This window comes from Fistularia commersonii, chromosome 33 (genome assembly GCF_037954325.1).
Source record: "Fistularia commersonii isolate RoL2024-O1a breed Wild chromosome 33, RoL_Fcom_v1.0, whole genome shotgun sequence".
Classification (NCBI taxonomy): domain Eukaryota; kingdom Metazoa; phylum Chordata; class Actinopteri; order Syngnathiformes; family Fistulariidae; genus Fistularia; species Fistularia commersonii.
The window spans coordinates 9,874,373-9,888,647 of NC_141316.1; the positions used below are offsets into that span (position 1 = coordinate 9,874,373).

The 14,275-nt window shown below is 45.8% G+C and overlaps 2 protein-coding genes across 3 annotated transcripts; one reads left to right on the forward strand and one right to left on the reverse strand.

Moving 5' to 3' along the window:
- The first annotated feature begins 426 nt into the window (after positions 1 to 426).
- LOC147214992 (putative nuclease HARBI1) lies at positions 427 to 1,961 on the forward strand. Its single transcript, XM_086140646.1, has 2 exons — positions 427 to 1,259; positions 1,335 to 1,961. Exons 1-2 carry the CDS (start codon positions 569 to 571, stop codon positions 1,730 to 1,732), a joined length of 1,089 nt encoding a protein of 362 aa, XP_085996772.1. The 5' UTR covers positions 427 to 568; the 3' UTR covers positions 1,733 to 1,961.
- LOC147214993 (receptor-type tyrosine-protein phosphatase H) lies at positions 1,461 to 12,421 on the reverse strand. 2 transcript variants are annotated; one of them, XM_086140644.1, is made up of 18 exons: positions 12,195 to 12,421; positions 11,442 to 11,508; positions 11,092 to 11,361; positions 9,676 to 9,939; positions 8,432 to 8,683; positions 8,120 to 8,353; positions 6,490 to 6,753; positions 5,690 to 5,783; positions 5,571 to 5,621; positions 5,103 to 5,184; positions 4,930 to 5,020; positions 3,728 to 3,804; positions 3,504 to 3,638; positions 3,282 to 3,404; positions 2,544 to 2,704; positions 2,334 to 2,469; positions 2,108 to 2,259; positions 1,461 to 1,666 (listed from the first exon to the last, which is right to left on the reverse strand). In XM_086140644.1, exons 1-17 carry the CDS (start codon positions 12,261 to 12,263, stop codon positions 2,134 to 2,136), a joined length of 2,496 nt encoding a protein of 831 aa, XP_085996770.1. In that variant the 5' UTR covers positions 12,264 to 12,421; the 3' UTR covers positions 1,461 to 1,666; positions 2,108 to 2,133. The 2 variants fall into 2 exon arrangements, with proteins under 2 accessions (XP_085996770.1, XP_085996771.1); XM_086140645.1 differs by having other exon boundaries at positions 2,104 to 2,259.
- Between the last annotated feature and the right edge of the window lie 1,854 nt (positions 12,422 to 14,275).

A 14,275-nucleotide genomic window follows, 5' to 3' on the forward strand; every position in this document is an offset into this window, starting at 1 on the left:
CCACCGCGTCACCATGCCACCAAAATCAAAAATCATATTCTAAACATACATCTGGATGATTACTCCGTGGGATAATTTTTTTAATCTTATTTTATTTCACCCTATTTTATTTTATTTTATTTTATTTTATTTCATCGTATTTTATTTTATTTTATTTCATTTTATTTTATTTTATTTTATTTCATTTTATTTTATTTTATTTTATTTTAGCGTATTTTATTTTATTTCATTTTATTTTATTTTATCGTATTTTATTTCATTTTATTTTATCGTATTTTATTTCATTTTATTTTATCTTATTTTATTTTATCGTATTTTATTTTATCGTATTTTATTTTATTTTATTTTATTTTAGTATGAACTGCAAGCGATGCATGCGATACCTCCTCCTGTCCACTAGGGGGCGACAGACCGCAGCTCCGTGTTTGGTCTATGCCTTAGAAGAAGACGGCGCGTCCATGTTGCCTTCTCCCTCCGCTGTTACCGCGTCCCAAACCGGCTTTATTTCGCTCGTCTGCGGTTCTGCATGTGATTTCTTCCCGCACTCAAAGCAGCGCGGTCCGGGGGAATGGCGTTCGCCCTGCCGGTGTGGTTTGCCGTGCAGCAGGAGCTGCTGGCCGGCGTGGAGGCGTCGGATCCCGGTTCCCCGAGCTGCTTCGACGAGCTGGACGACGAGGCTCTGTTCCAGATGTTCCACCTCACCCGGCCCGGCATCGTCTTCATCACCGACACGGTCCGCGTCCGCATGCAGAAGGTGGCGCCCCCGCGGAAGCCCGGCCCGTCCGTGGACGCCATGGTCATGGTGACGCTCAACTATTACGCGCACGGAGTTTCCTCCGCCGCCGTGCTGCAGAAACTCGGGCTCACCCAGACCGAGTGTCCGGCCATCATCTGCACGGTTTCCGGCGTCATCGCCGGCATGTCCGACCAGTTCATCTCGTTCCCGCTGACCCCGGAGGCCCGGGCCGGCGTGGCCGCCAAGGTGGAGCGTCTGTGCGGCATCCCCGCGGCGCTGGGCGTCCTCGCTCCCGCGCACTTCAAGATCCGCGTCGCCCCGTACGAGAGGGACACCTTCCTGGCCTTCGTCAACCCGTCCGGCTTCACCTCCGTGGTCAGCCAGCTCATCTGCGACTCCGACGGGAACATACTGAGCGTGGAGAAGTGCTGCGTGGGAAGCACCTGCGAGCAGGAGATGTGGGAGTCCTCCTTCAAGGGGAAGGAGATCGAGGAGGAGCTGCACGGAGGCTACTGGGTCATAGGTGAGGTCAGATGTTCTGCACGATCCCTTGCGTCCACATCTCCTTGATGATCTTCTCCTTCTCCCTCCCACGAAGGAGGCAAAGGTTACCTCCAAAGCAAGCACGTGCTGACGCCGGTGTCCAAGCCGGCCAACGAGAAGGAGCTCCGCTTCAACCGGGCCCACGCCAGGATCCACGACGTGGTGCAGGCCACGCTGGTGTGCATGAAGAGACGTTTCAGGTGCCTGGTGCAGCTCGGTTTCGCGCAAGAGGGATCTTTGGCCAAGAAGTCCAACATCATCAAAGCGTGCAGCGTCCTGCACAACATAGCCAAGAAGTTCTCCATCCCTCCGCCGCCTTCGGGGTCCATCGAAGAACTTTATTCCGGCAAGCACCGTTCCGTCTCTGGAGACATCTGCCCCGACGCCCTGAAGGCCAGACAGGAAGTCATCGATTTGAACTTCTCCGTCGCATCCGGGAGCGAAGACACGTGACGGGGACGAGGAGGAGGAAGCCCCGAAGGACGCGCTCTCCAAGTGTTATTTCTACCGTTTGTACGAGATTGCAAAAATGCAACGTCGTTAAAATGTTTTTTATTTTTTGTAAAGACAAAAAAAAAAAAATGGGGCTTTCCGTGAATGTCGATGCCTCCAACCGATGACAGGAGAGAGGACGAGAATTAAGTTAAAGAAAAAAAAAAAAATACAGATTGTACACTTTGGATATCTGATCATAGTGTCTTATTTACAGACAGAAGAGACACTTTAGTGCATTGATAAGTGCAGAGCTGATCATCATAGCATCTCCCTGGAACATTCCAGACCGATGGGAAGCAGCATACAAGTCCAGCCCCAACTTCACTTACATACCAGCACCGTGCTGACACGCTGTTCCTTCAGTAGACGTCTCCCAGTGCCGGGGCGTTCACGTATATTATGTCTTGGTTCTCATACAGGTTCTCCATCTTCTTATTGGTCTGCAGATAGTCCATGACACACTGATGCAGGAAAACGTACTGGGGCTGAAAGGAATTGGCTCAAAGTTAATTCAAACGTGTCTCTTTGTCAACTCGGGAGGCGAAGTGACGACTCTTACTTGTGTTTGCACCATGAGAGGCCGCCGCTGCCTCATCTTGGCGACAAAGTTGTTGATATCCACGACTCTATCGTGGTCTACTTGCTGGAGCGCCACGTCCAAGGCGATGATGGTTCCCGTCCTTCCGACTCCAGCGCTGCAGAAAACGGAAAAATTGGAGATCGGAGGTGTCGGTTTTTTCACTCGGAGGTCGCGAAATGTCAACGGTACCTGCAGTGAACCACGGTGGGCCCGGCGGCGCCCTGCGCTTCCACGTGCTGTCGGATCAGCTGTCTGAACTGGACCAGGACCTGCGTTCCCTGAGGGACGCCGTGGTCAGGCCAGGCCGTGAAGTGGAAATGTTTGACGGTGCTTTCTTCTGTGGTGACCCTCTGGCATGGAGAGATACACCCAAGTTTGTCATGAAACAGTCCCGTCACAGAGCTTCCTGTCACAACTCTTCTCAGTGAACCTTCTAGATCAAGAGAGAAGGAAGCAGGAGGCAAAAGATCCAGAAAATGACCCGGAAAAACTTAAAACCGGAAAGAGAAACTCGCAGGGACTTGCAGTCCGACAGCCAGGATGCACGGAGAGAAGAATGTGGAGGAGGTTGCAGCCAAAGGAGAGTAGCTCAGATTAATAGACGCCCACACACACACACACACAACTAACCTAAACACACACCACTTCACATGCACATATTTGAAAAAGATGCTCTGAAGAACCAGAGGTGGTTTTGTGACCCAGCACTGCAGTGAGATCTTTCTTTTTGTGTTAATCAATCCATTCCGGGACACCGTTTCTCACCCAGTGTGGACCTGAAACGGGTCTAAAACTACGTACCGTCTTAATTTAACCCGCATAAACCCTGATCGTCCGAAAAATGTCTGTTTTTGTGGAACGTGCATTCAATATTTAGCCCGTTTGTCATCGGCTCCGTTAGGAATACTTAGAAATGCCGTCCCATACATGCTTCAGCCTGAAGTCCCTCAGAGTCCAGTTTGAGCCCTGCTGCTCGGACGCCGTGGTGATCAGAAGGTCTCCGTGAAGGCAAGCGGCGTGCAGCGCGGGCCAGTACTGCTCACACTTGGCCTGAGAGCAAGAAATTTAAAAAAAAAGGGGGTCGGCCGTCCGTTCCGTGGGGTCGCCTCGGAAAGTTTTTGGAAAAAAGACCGACGTCGAGTCGCTTACGTGTCCGTTCTCCTCGCAGTTGGTCACCATCACGACCCCTTTGACGTTTTTCTCCCAAATCATCCTCCAGAAATCGGGGATGGTGGCAGGCAGGGGCCCCTGGGTGGCGATATACTCCCGGTTGTGTCTGTAACCCTGAGATGCCGTTGACAAAAGCTTTAAGTCCAGCGCCTTGCGAAATGACACGGAGGCTGCAGGGATGTGTGTGTGCAGGTGATACCCACCGGCATGTAACTGGCGTTGATGTAGTCGGACGTCCCGTCGGGCTGCGACGTTTCCAGCTTCACTCGACACCAGTCATCTGAAGAAAAGGAACCGTTAAAAAGTGCCGGAAACGAACGGCGTCACTGGACACTCCCGTTCTTTCAGACCGCCGGTTTAATGTCACACAATATTTTCACGGACCGCGTGGATGAATTCGCTGCTCCAAAAAATAAAGGGAACACTAAAGTAAGATGTGAATTAGTTACATATTCTTATTAAATACTTTGTTTGTTTGTTTAGAAGTTTATTAGGACAGTGTACAAATACATTAAGCACAGAGGCAGAGATGTTTGTACCAGATTATAGCTGATAGCCAATTTCCATCTGTAGTCCTGAACAATACAAATATAAAACTGTATAAAATAGACAATATATATAAAATATACAGATAGGCAATAAAATAACTATACAATATATAAACAGGCAATAAAATATGTATTTTGCAGGTTGAAAGTGCTATTGTTGTGATATTGTTACTTTGGTTTCTTGACCATGGAAATCAAATGTATGAACCCATGGAGGTCTGGATGTGGAGTCGCGCTCAAAATTAAAGTTAAAAACACACTCCAGGCTGATCCAACGTTGATGTGACGTCCTTAAAATAAGTCCAAATCAATCAGTGTTTGATTTCACACAAGTGTGATTGACTTGGACTTACATTGTGTTGTTTAAGAGCTCCCTTTATTTTTCGGAGCAGCGTACGTATTCACATTAATATTGAAATATTCCTGCTTTTGTCATTCAAAATGCTTGTTTATTAATGCAAGGTGTTTGGTTTCTACTCGGTGAAAGACGGTCGCCGCATGTTATGCAGAGCGGGTTCGGGACGTGGGAATCACCCGTCGCTATAAATGATAATTATAATTAATCGTTTATTAATCCCTCGTTCTCTGCGATGAAGCGATCACAAAGCAGTCGGAGGAGCCGGGAAACCAAAAGCGTCTGTTTTTTACTCATTTTGCTCGCGTGCGGGTTTAATATCAGCGTTAATGTATGGCGTGACCTAGACAGGCATCTTCACAGAGTCATCGACGGACAGAACGGAGAGAATTACGCCATTTTTCAAAATAAAAACGTAAATAACGCCAGTTGTTTCGTCTTTCTGTGCGTGGACCGCAGCTTTAAGACATCACGCCGCGCGGGAAAGGAAGGACAAACCTACACGGGAGGACGTTGGTGAAACGGTTCTTGGTTTGGTTCTCGGGCAGGAGGCCGGCGTCCTTGGACAGCTCCCTGCCGACGGGCGCCAGGCTCTGCGTGGAGGACGGCGGGAAACGTGACCCAGACAAGGACGACGCGCGAGAAGGACAAAGTACGGCGGGTCTCTCAACGCACCTTGTATTCCTGGAAGAAACCGTTCCTCACATCCACGCTTAGCTTGTTGAAGTGGTCCGGAAACTCTGCGATAGACATATATCTGAATAAAACAGAAGGAAGTGGTTATTCATTGGTCGATCTTCAGGTGATCTACAACACGTTTTCGACCCTGGATATTTTGAAAACGGGTTTATTTGACGGCGGACCGGCAGGATCGCCGCTCACGGGTAAAATCGGCCATTCTGGAAACATGACAAAGATCTAACGGCGCCGAGGAGCTTCTGAAAGAGCTTCACCCAAACGCTACACGGGCAACGGTGAAGATCTGGCACCATGAGTGGAGAAGCATCTCCGGCCTGAGGTCACCCGTCAGGGGTTTTATATGGAAAACACCGTTCCGCAGACGCCCGTGAAGAACTCTGCGGACCATTTCTCCTCAACGCAACCTGGAGCCCCTCGAGCTCCGACAACTAAACATCTCCTCACCTGGATTCTTTCGATGATAGTTTGAATTCTCCTCCGCACGGCTTGTTTCTGCTGAGAGAAAAAAAAGAGGCTGTCAAAGCGTGGAAAGGGAAAGTGTTCAGTCACTGCTCGGCACCGACCTGATGATATGCGCTCTTCTGAGGAAGAGGAAGGTTGCCAGATACGCCAGGAGACCGAAGAGCAGGACGGCCAGTACGGAACCCGCGATGACTCCTGCCGGGAGGGAAATCTGGACTGAAAACCTCACGATGTAGAATCCAGCCAACGCAGAAGAGCGGGTTCTTTCAAATGAGATCAACTTTTGGATTGGTTTTCTTTTTAAGATGCATGAGAACCAGCATTGAAATATTTGATTTCAGTATTAAGAATCTCTTATCCTGCACACTGGGTGGCCAAACACACACACACACACACACACACACACACAGCTACGTTGATGTGACGTCCTTAAAACAAGTCCAAATCAATCAGTGTTTGATTTCACACAAGTGTGATTGACTTGGACTTACATTGTGTTGTTTAAGTGCTCCCTTAATTTTTTAAGAATAAGAACAACTTTATTAATCCCGAAGGAAATTGCTGCGCCAGAGTTACAGAAAATATAACAGTAATAAATAATAAAAGAAAAGGCAGAATTAGAACTAAAAATAAACCATAAACTATAAAGTGTCTCAGTCTTTGGAGCAGCGTATGTATTCACATGAATATTCAAATATTCCTGCTTCTGTCATTCAAAATGCTTGTTTATTAATGCAGGGTGTTTGGTTTCCACGTGGTGAAAGACGGTCGCCGCATGTTATGCAGAGCGGGTTCGACGCGTGGGAATCACCCGTCGCCATAAATAATAACACACACACACACACACACAAGCCCAGGACTGAATCATAATGTGATTTGAATAAAATTCCCTCTGACTCACCCCTGGGATCAGTAGAACACTGGAAAACATGGGCTCTGGAACTCCTCACACTTCCAGACAGCGAGGATACGGACACCTTGTATGTTTTCGCCGGTTGGAATCCGGATATTTTTACATGCGGTCCCTCCTCTCGACCCACGGTGAAGGTTCTGCCCGTCACGTTGAGCTCCACGGCGGTCCACGCTCCGTCCGGCTCGTCCCAGGCTACGTAGACGGAGTATCCTGCGGCCCAGTACTCGCAGCGAGCGGTTAAATCAGGGGGAACTGATCAAACGCAGAGAAAAAAAAAGTGTATTTCAAGTATTTCAAAGATAAAACTGGCTTAAATCGCGCTTTGTGTGTTGAAATGATCGGTATTTTAACGGGCCGCTGTATTTAGTCAAGTGATGTGTTAAACCACAAATTGTTAGTATTGCGGGAATTCAAGTGGAAAGTAATTATTAGGTTTTTTAAAACACCAGAAATAATACATAAGATGGACACGAGGAAATGTGGTGAAGATATCGCCGCACGCATATATTTTGGCTTTGCCCGAAACTAAGTTTATTTCGGAAGGAGGTTTTTGACGCCCTCAAAGCGGTCTTCAAACAGGACCTTCCACAAACGCCCGCAAATGCATTATTGGAGGCAAAGCCCCATCCTTTCAGACAGAAAGGAAGAAAAATAGCTCCTAAACATATCGCTCACAGCCGCATTAAAAGCCGTAACTGTCAGGGGGTTTAAACCGGATCCCCGGACAGAGAATATATGGATCAACAAGGATGGCACATTTAACAGATGAAGCAAATGACATATTCTTTAAGACTTCAGAAGCCTATCCTTACTACACGATCGCCATGTTTTTATTAATAGGTTCGACTCAAAGAGTTTTGGACTGGCACTGCACCATAATATTATATTTATTATAAATCAATATTTCTGTTATTATTTCCTGTCATGATCATGTCATCTCATTATATGTGGTTTATGTACCTGTCATATTGATGTAAAGAAACACTAAATAAAAATTGAGTAAAAAAAAAAAATAGAATCGTTAGATATAGACTGCTCCAAAAAAAATGAAGGAAACACTTAAACAACACATTGTAACTCCAAGTCAATCACAAATATTTTATATATATTGTCTATTTGTACAGTTTTATATTTGTATTTTCTTCCCAGGACTACAGATGGAAATTAGCTATGAGCTAAAATCTGGTACAAACATCTCTGCCTCTCTGCTTAATGGAATTGTACACTGTCCTAATAAACATTTTAAACTAAACTAAACTACACTAAAATATTTGTGTGAAATCAAAGTGTCCACATAGGAAGCAACACGGATTCATTTGGACTTCTTTTAAAGGCATCAACGTTGGATCTGCCTGGAGTGTGTTTTTACACTTTAAATTTGAGCGTAAACCCATTAATCCTGGTTCAGACATTTGATTTCCGTTGATCATTTATGTGTGATTTTATTGTCAGCACATTCAACTGTGTAAAGAACAAAGTATTTCCTAAGAATATTTCACATATTCAAATCCAGGCTGTATTATTTTTGAGCAGTGTGTAACACATAACTCCAGTCACCTCGCATTTCCGAGTCGTTTCAAAATATCCAATCGCGGCAATGGATCCGTTCTGAACTCACGTGTCGTCAGTGTGACGCTGCACTGCAGGAAGCGGGTGGAGTTATTTTTTTCATACACCAGAGACACCCGGTAGGCGGCGCCGGGGTAAAGGCCTGCAAACCACACGTCGGCGCCACCGGGACTCCGGTGGGTGTTCGATCCGTTGGTGGCTTCCGCACCGGAGAACGAGCCTCGGACGGCGGCGCGGATGGAGGCGTTGGTGATCTGCCAGCGTACGCTGGTGCAATTTATAGCTGGAAAACGGGGGGGGGATTTCAAATCAGCGGCGTTCGCGAATCTCCGGATGGCGCGGCGTGACAGCCTGGAGGTACCTGTGACTGTGAGGTCTGAGTAAACGCTGCTGTTGAGCCCGGAGAACATCGTGGTCACCTGGAAGGGATACTCCGTTCCCGAGCGCGGCAACGGGACGCGTTGCGACACCACGTCGTCAGATCCGTTCAATTCTACGCTTCTCTCGTCGATATGGAGAACGTAGCTCCAGTTCCTGTCCATATTCCTCCATGTCAGAGTGACGCCGGCGGTTGTGCGCTCGGTGGCGTTCACCGCAGTCACCGCCGGGGGAGCTGATGACAAAAAGACAGCGGTTTCCAGGATGTTAAGGATGTTTAGCACGTCGAGCTTCAGGAGGCTGTAAAATAACAGTTCATAAACTTTCGGTCGCCCTTTCGCTCATTTTGCGATTTTATAAGTTATCGGAGCGGAGCTCGGACAGCGCGGGACGAATCTGTGATTTAAACATAGTTTTCTAATGTTTCATGAGGAACAGCTTCATGCAGAATCCGTGGATCGGTGTTTTTTGAGCCACGACACATATTTAACATATTTTAGAAAAATCACCAAATAAATATGTCCGAAACGTTTTAATGAAATAGAATGAAACCGTAGTCTCAATTCACGCACTCAGTGGGAAATCTTATATCTACAATCTGTAGATTCATAGAGTCGCAAAGCGATTTTCCAACTGATGTGCAACTTTTCCAGAACACTCTCTTCAGTGTCTGCAGACACGTCATCAAAACGTCTGGAAATTATTATTCCTTCGCAGCGTCAGAGCCGAGCATTTCTTCTACCGTGATTTTTTTAAGCAGGTAGTATTAATGTTTGGCTTTCGTAATGAGTTCAGCCACTTTGTTCAGCTCGTTTTCGGAGCTTTCTCCCTTGTCTTGGTGGTTTTCCTCAACAACGCTGCCTGTTTCTCAGTCTGTTTACATGAACATAATAGTCGGCTTTTTCTATTTTGAAGCGAGGGCTGTTAAGTTTGAAAACTGCTTGGAACCACGGCAATGTTGGACGGTTTTTCCCCAGTAAAAGCGAATCCGAACGCGATCTAACTTTCATTGTATTGTCTTGAGCTCATCTATTTTACTTTCTTCCAACTCATACTTGTTCCTTCATCTGGGTCAGAATGTTCTTCGGGACTTTTTCTTTTCAAATATTTATTCATATTTATTCATATCCGGGAGCGTTAATCTCTGCAGCGCTCAGTAAAGACTATATGAAATAATAAAGAGTCAGTTTGATGAAGGGATCGTCTCTTCGTAACTCCTCCACCTACCGGTCAAAGCCTGGAAGGAGAATCCATCGCTGCTGACATTCTCGAACACCGCCACGAGGGTGAAATGACACGTCTTCCCGGCAGGAAGTGAAGAAACCTCGTGTGTGACCGACGTCTGGAGGGTGTGGTTGCTGTCTGGGACCGGACGGCTTTGGTTTCCATATTGCAGGACGTACGTAGAACAATTGTCCACCTTCTCCCAGCGCAGAGTGATGCTGTTCTCGGTTTGCGTCAGCGTCGTCACATTCCAGACGCTCTCAGGAGCTGAGAGAGGATATGGGAAACCCAGCTGGTTTTGTGAATGTGACAAAAAAAAAAAACGGAGCTAAACACGGAAATACAACGGCGTTTCATCGTCAAACATCTCCTTTTCCTTTGGGCTGCTTCCCTCAGGGGTCTACACACCCAATCGACCTCCTCCATCCAACCCCATTCTCTGGATCCTCCTCTTTCGCACCAACAAACTTCATATTCCTCTTTCACTACGTCCACAAATCTTCTCTTTGCTCCAACCCCGGCATCCTCTTTCCCTCCTCTGTACATGACCCGAACATCTGACCTTCCAACGCATCCATTGTGTCCATCACATGTAACTATCCACCTTATCTTCATCTCTGCTACCTCCAGCTCTGCTTCCTGTCTCCTCCTCTATGCTACTGTTTCCAAACCATACGGCATCGCTGGTGTCATCACTGTTTCCTCCACTTTCCGGATGATAGTCTTCTATTTCATAGTAGCCATAGTTCTTCCATAGCCATAGTTCTTCATCTCCACTCCCTGTATCCTCACTGTTCCACTTGGGTTCTTCTCACTCCCACACATATATTCTGTCTTGCTGCAGCTAGCCGTCATTCTTCTCCTCTCCAGAGCATACCTCCACCTCTCTACATCTTCCTCCACCTGTTCCCTGCTCTCACTACAGATCACAATGTCATCTGCAAACATCATGGTCCATGGAGATTCCTGTCTAACCTCATCTGTCAGCCTGTCCATCACCACTATGAACAAGAGGGGGCTCAGAGCTGATCCCTGATGGAGTCCCACCTCCACCTTGAACTTATGTGTCACACTTACAGCACACCTCACCACTGTCTCACAGCGTGCATACATGTCCTGCACCAGTCTAACATTCTTCTATGCCACTCCAGTTTTCCTCATACAATACCAGAGTCCCACCTCCACCTTGAACTTCTTTGTCACACTTACGGCACACCTCACTACTGTCTCACAGCGTGCATACATGTCCTGCACCGGTCTAACATACTTCTCTACCACTCCAGACTTCCTCATACAATACCGCCATGTCAGATTTCCTCATCCAGTACCAAAAATAAGTAAATTGCATCTGTTGGCAAAGAAGATAATGGAAGTTGTCAAAACCACCAAACTCGGAATGAAAAATCAGAAATGACTCACCAGTGACTGCCGGGAATGAGTGCCCATCGCTGTAGGTTGTCCCCAACCTAGTTTTGAGAGTGAAGTTGTACTTTCTTGCAGCCGTCAGATGGGAAACCACATATGTGACCGCCACCTGCTGCTCGGTTGCGTTGATACTGTCGTTCTTCAAAGCTCCGTTGTTCACGTATTGAAGGACATACGTTGAGATGTTGTTCACCTTGTTCCACCTCAGAGTTACACTGTTGTCATTCCGTTGCAGGACCTCCACACCCTGCACGTCTCCAGGACCTGTGAAAGAGTTTCACTCCATTTCAGAAAATGGCGACGGCCAACACCATCTTACTTATCTGAAAGTTCTCTTGTCTTACTCTCTGTTGTTGGTGTCTGTGTTATTTGAGCTGATGGTTTTACTTCTGCTGTCACGTCAATGCCGTCCTGCAAAAAAAGACAAAAAAAAGCACCGCCGGGTCATCAGGTGTACGACCGAAAGCCTGACAAATAAACAAAATGCCATTTGAATCGCAGTCTGTGCACCCAGATGCATAAATTGACAGAAGCCGATGTTTTCGAGACATTATTTCTTACAGACGAGCAGAAACCTGAGGTCAGAGCTGCTTCATGAAAATGATGGTGAAGGTAGAGTTTTAGCTGCCTAAAACCATGATGCAGTCACAGAATTCAAATAAATGAGGCAACAAATTGGTAAATCTAGATACAGCTGTAGAAACATTTGATTTATTTTTAATATGGGATATTTCAGAAGGATATTCCTCACTTCCTCGTGGATGATTTTTGGTTTGTTGGGGAAGTGCTACATATGTTGGTCTGAGAAGGGATCATTTCCATTTCACAACAAAAAAAAAAAAAAAACTTATTTCTGTTTTCTCTATTATGTGATATTTCTGTGAATTTTAACCCGCTCTTTTGACAGTGCTATATTGTCAGATGGACGCTGTTTGTCAAGGTTTTGCTAACATTGACGGTACAAGATAATAACAGCAATAAATATAGTTGTGGAGCACCTTCCGAAGGGTCAGGAGTGAGACGCAAATGAGCAAAATACGCATTTAATTCTTTGGATTTGATCTGCGGCGGAGTAGATCCTGAGAAAAAGCGCTTACCCGGAGGAGGCTGAGGAGGACGCACAGCAGCAGGAGGGTCCGGTCGCTTTTCAAACGTAGATTTCCCATTCTATATTCCAATGGACTCCGAACATAGCAGAGGAGTTGTATTCACAGAGGCCGGTCTAGCTGCTGCTAAAGATGCCAGGCCGGAGAGGCGCCGCTCCAAGATGACTCTTACTCCGATGGTGTTGACTTTTAATTCTTAGCATGTCCTCCTCTTTACGTCTCTAGAACCCCCTTCTCAAAGTGACAACGCAAATAACTGCTTCTCCTTTTGGCCTTTTTACAACCGTAGGGACCTTTGCGCCGCCTGCCACTTCCTTATTCGCTATAATAACCTCAGTCAAACAAGTTACAATAATTGTGATTATTGTCTTTAAGGACTTCTTATATGCATCGATGTCAGGTTTGTCATCAGCAGGTTCATGTTGTTGAAGGTCAGTGTACTTTTCCCCCGAGTACATTGACCATGTTGGTTTTATCTTTACTCATTCTGGTCATTATTTCCATTTCAGAATAATAAGATTAAGCGATCCATACACTTGAAAGTGAACAGTCAGACATATAATCGTCCCTGCGTTTTCTGTGCACTACAGAGGGAACAAGAGATTATTTATAGCCGTTTTGCGGTGGAGATCTATGAGGAACTGTAGACGGAGAACGTCAGGACACGCTGGACATCAGCGTCCACGACGTGGACCCTCATAAACCTGCTTGTTTGTCAGAGCGCTGGCCATTCAGGAAACATGAAGAGGAAGGTTACCGTAACTGGTGCCTTCAGTTTCTCCCGCCTCTCGTAAGAATATCTTCAATATGTATTTTTTTTTTTTATATATAAAGATCAAAACATTAATAGACCTGGCAGAGTATTAATTATTTCAGTATTGGATCGCACGTTCATCCAAGGCTCATACAATGATGAAACAGTCATTTAATTTAGCAAGACTTTAATAAGATATTCATTGGCAGTACTATGATGTTTTATATTACATTATATGTATATTATAACATGTATTCTGATTTGTTTTCCCTGAACTGCCTCCTTTTAAATCTCCACAGGAGCAGACACAAACCAACACCGGCTGTTTTATCCTTGTTGGTCTCAGCACATTCACATCCTGCTTATTTCTGTTTGTTTCTTTATTCATTTGATGTTTGTCATTGCGATTGTCACTCTGTTTATGTTGTCATTTAGTTTTGGTTGTCTGTTTTTCACCCTTATTGTCTTTTTTTCCCATCCTGTTGTCCATTCTTATCCATGATGTTGTTGTTCTCTCTGCTGTCTATTTATTTGTGGATGTCTTTTGCTATTTTCGAACTGTCTTCTCTCTATTTATATCTATATTCATATTTATTGGCACCACAACTGTTACACGGCAGTGACAAAACAATTTTGTTTAAAGTTTATCTTATCTTTCACCCAAAGAGTGTGAAGGAGGGATTACACCTACCTTCCAGCTGCTGTCTCTCTGCTCCCAATAGACTTCCGATCATCTACTCACTCATCCATAGGAGCTGTCGTTTGCTGTTCGTTTACATTGTTGCACAAGAATGTTTGTATTTATTATATTGTCTGATATTTTTTATGCTACGGTTTAACTTATAATATGTATCGCCATGACTACCCTACAGCATTAGCCACTTTCTTCTTCTTCTAATTTGGGCTTTTCCCTTCAGGGGTCGCCACGGCGAATCTACCTTCTCCATCTAACCCTATTCTCTGGATCCTTCTCTCTCACACCAACTACCTTCATATCCTCTCTCATGATGGTCCATCAGTCTTCTCTTTGGTCTTCCTCTAGACGTCCAATTCCAGCAGCCGTCTACCGATATATTCACTCTCCCTCCTCTGTCCATGACACGACCATCTCTGATCTTCTCTCCAAAACATCCACCATGTGCCGTCCCTCTGATGGACTCATTCCTGATCCTCTCCATCCTGGTTGCTCCCAAAGAGAACCTCCATATCTTCCTCTGCCTCCTGTCCTTTGGTCATTATCAGTGTTTGTAGACCATCTCAGCACTGTCTCCTCCCCTTTCCTTTCCTTCTGGCTGATGTTCTTCTATCTCTTCGTACC

Coding starts and splice junctions, on each gene's coding strand:
- LOC147214993 (XM_086140644.1), bottom strand. CDS start 12,263: ATGGGAAATCTACGTTTGAAAAGCGACCGGACCCTCCTGCTGCTGTGC. Junction 9,940..11,091: donor CTCATTCCCGGCAGTCACTG/GTGAGTCATTTC, acceptor ATCCTCTCTCAG/CTCCTGAGAGCGTCTGGAAT. Junction 5,784..6,489: donor GTGTTCTACTGATCCCAGGG/GTGAGTCAGAGG, acceptor CCCTCCCGGCAG/GAGTCATCGCGGGTTCCGTA.
- LOC147214992 (XM_086140646.1), top strand. CDS start 569: ATGGCGTTCGCCCTGCCGGTGTGGTTTGCCGTGCAGCAGGAGCTGCTG. Junction 1,260..1,334: donor CGGAGGCTACTGGGTCATAG/GTGAGGTCAGAT, acceptor CCTCCCACGAAG/GAGGCAAAGGTTACCTCCAA.